The 6680-nt window shown below is 46.7% G+C and overlaps 1 protein-coding gene across 1 annotated transcript in view; it reads right to left on the reverse strand.

Moving 5' to 3' along the window:
• SCML4 (Scm polycomb group protein like 4) overlaps nt 1–2575 on the reverse strand; it is a gene marked incomplete at both ends in the record, with an annotated part of 44780 nt that extends 42205 nt beyond the window's left edge. The window contains one exon of the mRNA XM_080341936.1: nt 2384–2575. Coding sequence (XP_080198062.1) covers nt 2384–2575 — 192 coding nt within the window. The remainder of the gene's footprint in view (nt 1–2383) is intronic.
• Nucleotides 2576–6680: the final 4105 nt, after the last annotated feature.

The raw sequence follows: 6680 nt of genomic DNA on the forward strand, positions 1-6680 counted from the left end.
AGAGTTGAGATAGTGATGGCTACTGCATTAGATGTTGTCCAGGGGGCTAAAGAGGAGCAGGGGATTCTGGAAATGGGATGCAGAGGGATAGTAAGGAGGGTTTGCCGGGAAAAGAGAGAGGAGGGGAGATGAAGGTTGGAGGACAGGAGGAAGAGGAAGGTCTGGCAGGTGGTGAAATGGAGGGAAGGCAACAAGAAGGGTAGCCTGCTCCAGACAAAGCCCAGATCCAAGGAGCTGAGACATGTGGTCCCATGGGGCTGGGAAGAGCCGGACAGCACCTGGGGCTGAGCACTGCTCCGGGGAAGGCTGGGGCAGGCCCTATGCATGCACCATCCCTGTTACTCACATTTCCGTTTTAACATCGGGAACTTAAGCAGCTCTTATTTTTTAACAGTCAGCAATTTTCCCTTCTTCTGTAATAAACTGCATGTCTGTACCCCTTCCCATTAAAAACAAGGAACAGGCACAGCAGACACATATGGCACCTCTAGCTGGCCGTGGACAGAGATGGAGAGAATAACCCAGCGATCTACCAACAACAAGACCCCTCACTACAATTAATCTTGTTTTTACTCCCCAGAATAAATTCCTCTCCCCTCAGAATCACGGTTCCATTTTTGCCCAGTCTGAGGTGTGACTGTGGCCCTGCTCCTACTACTGGTGCTGAGCCCACCAGGGGGGACACAGTGGGAGGGCTCCAGCCTACCAGCTGCATGTGAAAGGCTGAAGGTACTCAGGGTTTCTTTCTCTCTTTAGCCCTGCCTGCCTATCAAGGTTGCATTGAGAACTGGGAGTGATTTTCCCCCCAGGTGAGCAGAAAAATAATCAAAACTGCCTTTCCCTCAGTAGAGGAAATCTCATTACTTTCTAAAATGTCCTTTTTTTTTTTTCTTCAGAAATTAGCTGTATTTTCTCCTTTTATTCCCACTCCCCTGTATTCCTTTCATTTTCATTTTGTTTCATTTATAATAACTGTTAGTGGGAGAGAAGAAAAAAATGACAAATGAGAAACAGACACTTCCCAGAAGGTGTGCGGACATCTCAGAATCACAGAATCACAGAATGTCAGGGATTCGAAGGGACCTCAAAAGATCATCTAGTCCAATCCCCCTGCTGGAGCAGGAACACTTAGATGAGGCTACACAGGAATGTGTCCAGGGGGGTTTTGAATGTCTCCAGAGAAGGAGACTCCACAACCTCCCTGGGCAGCCTGTTCCAGTGCTCTGTTACCCTCACCATGAAGAAGTTTCTTCTCAAATTCAAATTAACATCTTGTGTTCCAGTTTGAACCCCTTGTCCTACCATTGGTTGTCACCGAGAAGAGCCTGGCTCCATCCTCATGACACTCACCCTTTACATATTTGTAAACATTAATGAGGTCACCCCTCAGTCTCCTCTTCTCCGAACTAAAGAGCCCCAGCTCCCTCAGCCTTTCCTCATAAGGGAGATGCTCCACTCCCTTCATCATCCTTGTTGCCCTGCCCTGGACTCTCTCCAGCAGTTCCCTGTCCTTCTGGAACTGAGGGACCCAGAACTGGACACAATATTCCAGGTGTGGTCTCACTAGGGCAGAGTAGAGGGGAAGGAGAACCTCTCTCGACCTACTAACCATCCCGCTTCTAATACACCCGAGGATGCCATTGGCCTTCCTGGCCACAAGGGAGCATTGCTGGCCTATGGTCACCCTGCTGTCCACCAGGACCCCCAGGTCCCTTTCACCTACGCTGCTCTCTAATAGGTCATTCCCCAACCTATACTGGAACCTGGGGTTGTTCCTACCCAGATGCAAGACTATACACTTTCCCTTGTTATATTTCATTAAACTTCTCCCCGCCCAACTCTCCAGCCTGTCCAGGTCTTGCTGGATGGCAGCACAGTACGGCGTGTCAGCCACTCCTCCCAGCTTGGTGTCATCAACAAACTTGCTGACAGTGCACTCTATTCCCTCATCTAAATCATTGATGAATATATTGAATAATACCGGCCCCAGTACTGACCCTGAGGCGCTCCACTAGATACTGGCCTCCAACTAGACTCTGCCCCATTGACCACAAGTCTCTGGCTTCTTCCCTTCAGCCAGTTCGCAGTCCACCTCACTACCCAATTGTCTAGACCGCATTCCCTCAGTTTAGCACAACATTGTGGGAGACAGGTTATTTTCAAACAGCGGAAATTAAAATACTGTAGACTTTAAAAAAATAGATCCCATCTGTTTTGCACCAGTTCAAGTAGAAGGCAAACTGGCTTCTCTTACTTTTTTTTTACATTGCACTGCACCACGCTTGCACAATTTTGCCTCCATTCCTGCATTTCACCTGAAATTCTGCAGAAGATGCGTTAAAACCAGCAGGAGGTGGAGGAGTGTGAAAAATCAAGTATCTACCTTGTGTCCAGGTTTTCTCCCTCTCTTCTTTGGGATCTTGACAACCGGCAAAGCACCAGCTGGTGCTGAGTAGAGGTTGTGAACGGCCACTTTGATGGGCGCCGGCTGGAGCGGGGGCCGCCCCCTCTTCCTCCCCACCATTCTGGGGGACTGCATCTCGCCGGGGACCAGGCTGGGGGGCAGGTGGCTCATCTTCCTGAGAAGGGAGAGAAAAAAAAGCAGAAAAAAACCCACAACTTTTTATTTATATTTCATTTTATGTTTTTCATCCAAAGGCAGTTTTCTCATGCTGCCATTTTCCTTGTTAGCATTGATCACAAAGCAGCAAGAAATACTCCACAGATGTGCATCCTGCTGGGGGATTCAGCTGACCACAGCTGGCTCAGCTTCTCCGAGGTGGGACTTGTCATGCCCATTTCTCTCCATTGACTATGCAGTACAGGGGGCTGGTTCAGGTGGAGAGGTCTCTATTGCAGATGTCTAATAGGTGAACCCCACAACAGCCACCTTAACCTTGCATCCTGCTGGTAGTTGTGATGAGGGCACCAGCTTGCACCTGTCAGTCAGGGCCTGTTTTCAGAAGGGGTTTGGAGGGGATGACCTCCTGAGGTCCCTGCCAAACTGATTATTTCCCTGAATTCTGCGGTTCTGCAAATCCTCCCTCACCTCAGAAGTGCTACCAATACCAAAATGGACTTTGCTTCATATGCAGCACACCTGAGCAGAGAGGCTGAACTGGACCACAAGGCTGCCAGCACCAGGTAGACACCTTAGAGGAGAATCACCAAACATTTAGTCTCTGCAGTTTTATAGCATCTATTACCATGTGTGTTAGTAGTGGGCATTTGGATGTACTCCCTCAAAAGCTGTTACTTCACCACAACTACATGCAGCTGATGAAGTTGAGCAGGGGTAATGGAGTGGAATGTGCTCCATTTTCCCCTGTCCAGGTTTTAATAAAGAAAACAAATATACAGCCATACACATAGTACCAAGGGAATATACAGCATTCTTCACAGCTTCTGGCAAGGGTCACGTGCTAACAAAGGTCAATAAAAAAATGTAAAAAGAATAATGAAAATGAAATAAAATAATAGAACAAAACAAAACAAAAACAACACACACAACTGCAAAAATACATTTTCAAATGTTGGTTTGTCCAGGCACTTGCTTTCCTGCACGTGGGCAGAATACTAGTCCCAGTCCTGCCTGCATGCATTGCTAGACATAAGGGTCTAAGTAATTCGTATGCTTTTATGATAAGCCTTGTGATGGCTGACGTTTTCAATTTCATGCTCCCTCAGGCCAGTGATAACGGAAGGCTCTCTGCTCTCTGTTTTTACAGAGCAGACTTCCAGCCCTCTTAGCTATAGAGAAAAGCCTAAGGATGTGGTCCAAGAGCATCCTCTAAGCTCAGAAAACATAGCGCAAGTAAAGCTTTATTTATTACTACAAGCAACTGCAATTTTTTACAAAATCTACAAACTGTAAAATCTATAAATTTCTCACTACACTTCAAATCTCACAATTTCAGAGCCCAATGTGATTGGACTGATCAGAGCTGACGTTGCTGAGAATGAAATCGGGTTTGCTCACTCATATATCAGGAAGGGTATCCCTTGATAGGAACCTCTAGTGACAAGTGTCTGCAGCTGGCGGCTTTTCTGCTTCAAAGGCAAATATGTTTTACCTAGTTAAAAGTTTGTAAGCATGACTGACTAACAAGAAACTCACTCCTCTAGTGTTATCTAGTCAGTAGTTTACATGGTCTGCTGTAGGATAAGAAAAATAGCTCTCAGCCTTACCCTCCAGTAAACGCATTTCTTTGCAATATATTAAGAACTGGTGGTTTTTAGTTTTGTTGGGGTTTGTTTGTTTGTTTGCATTTGGGTTTGTTTGTTTCTTTTTTGTTTGGTGGGGGGAGTATTTGTTGTTTTTTGTGTTTTGTATCTTTTTTTAAACACTAGAGGTATCTGCTCAGTTGAGACAGATCCATTACATATGCTTGGACTTATATATCGACTATAAAATTTCCAGTCTTCAGCATTAGCTGCCTAAAACTCTCTTGGAAACACTGAATATCTAACATCAGAGCATACCTGCAGTGCCTAATTCAACATGTTGTCTTGGGCCGCTGTTGTTACACTCTCCAGGCATGCTCAGCCAGCTTGGGAAACAGCGGAAAGGCTGCCATAGTACTATGATTTTTCCCAAATAAAAGTCTTGTGCGACTGCAGAGAGTGTACTTTCAGGGTTAAGACCATCACACTTGTCACAGCAGGAGTCAAATGGAAAAGCTCTGTCTATCCTCAGCATCACCACTTTCCTTCTGTCTTCAGTAGTGTGCATTTTCCTCCCTGTTGTGCTTTCTGAGAGACTCCTTCCTTTTCTCTTCCACCTCCCAGAACAAGATGTCCCCAGGATGTTGTTACAGGCTGGCTGTGGGCAGGGAGTTCAGTGGGGAAGAGAAATGCAAGGATTACACTGGATTTGGCACAAGACCTCACTATTAAAGCCTAGTGCTTCAGGCTTTGCATCTTGATCTGCTTTAAACAAAGCCTGGCAATGTGAACTTTCACAGAGGAGCTTGGCAGAGGCTTAGGAGGACAAGCCCAGCCCAGGTTTGCGCCCTGCCTGGGAAAGAGCAGTGGTTCCTGTGGCGGGGGCCACTGGTGGGCACAAAGCTGTGAGGCAGGAGGTATGGACCTGTATCAAACACCACACTGTGTTGCCTTTATCGCATTCTCCAAGGTGGGACTCTAGCCTACCAGCTGTACATGAAGGGCTGACAGTACTCAGGGTTTCTTTGTTTCTTTAGTCCTGCCTGCCCATCCAGGTCGCATTGAGAACTGGGCGTGATTGCTGGTAAAGGTAGGTGGTGGCACCTCAGAAACTCTGAGGGTTAACAGCTCCCAAAGAAAAAGGACTGCTAACCTGGAGCACTTTTCTGAAATGCTGCTTTCTTTTGCAACTGGTAAGGTATGAAACACATGGTAGTCAGGAAACACACTAAGTATTAGCTATCACAATTTTTTTGTCCTCTATCTCTGCTTCCGAGACTTGCAACACTGTGCTTTGGCATAAACCTCTCAAAACTCCTTGCCACGTGTGCCCACACACAAGAACCAACTGGACTGTGTACAAGATAACCCCAGTGTAATGTGTTTGAATTGATACAGCAAAGACAAGAAGTCGACTGTGGTATAAAAGCTGTTGTTATTACACTTAATTACAAGCCCAGCTGTGACATGATTCACCTTTCTTGTATGCCAAGGGAAATGAAGAGTGCCTTTGGTGGCATTTACTCTGTTACGCTGCTGGAGATCCTGGAAGGCAAGTGTCCACCCCAACAGTGTGGGAAGACAGCAGACAAGCAAAAACTGCCTCTATCTGACAGGGGTGACAGCATGACCTCCTCTTACAGTGAAGAGAAAGCTCTTGGATGGGCTGGAAAAACATGCAGTCAAATTGTGGGTCAGCCAGAGGGGCTGGAGCAACACAAGGGCTTGTCTAACCATCCCCCCAACAAAGTCAAGGTGTTGCCTCAGAAGGTCTTTCCTGGGGCAGCTCTGATCACTGCCACTGCCTGGGCTTGACCTACAACTCAGTTGCTGGAAAGCTTGGTGGCTTCAAGGCAAGTTAAGAGAACTTAATGCAATTTAAGGGCAAATTCAAGGAAGCAAATTACAGGCTACTAACAAAGGCACCTCCTCAGTTCAGGAAATCATTGTGGTACAAATAGCCCGGGACAGTCTTTTGGGAGGGAAATCAGCATATGTTTGCCCTGCCCTTGTACTTTTCCTAAGGCACTGCTTTGGACGGCTGAGCATGGTGCAACTTCAGTCTGACCTGGGTCTATCAGTTTCCCACTGTTAGCATAAAAATAGCAGCAGGACACTGCTTTACATTTATGGCTTCTCACCACTTAATGCAGAGTAACATTTCTTTACATGTCTCTCAAACGTTGTCATCTGGAAATTTAATTTCCAACCCTGCCTTCCACATTGCCCCATCAAATCCCAGAGAGCGGGTAGCAGGGAAACACCTGTCCCCACCACAACACCCAGGCGAGGGCTGCAGAAAGGTGAAGTCTTCTCCTTTCGGGCAGCAAAGGTTCTGCTGTGACTTCAGAGGACCCCAAAGAACACCATGTGCATGGCATTCTGTCCTCATGAAAGGCCAGAACTGGAGAGAAAAACATACCCTAGACCAACCCTGGCAACCTGTAGGATGTTTCTAACAGCCTGTGCTTTGAATTGTGCTTGCCTTGTGTCATGTGTTGGTATATATGCTGCAT

This window comes from Nesoenas mayeri (assembly GCF_963082525.1).
Source record: "Nesoenas mayeri genome assembly, chromosome: 3".
NCBI classification, from domain to species: Eukaryota; Metazoa; Chordata; class Aves; order Columbiformes; family Columbidae; genus Nesoenas; species Nesoenas mayeri.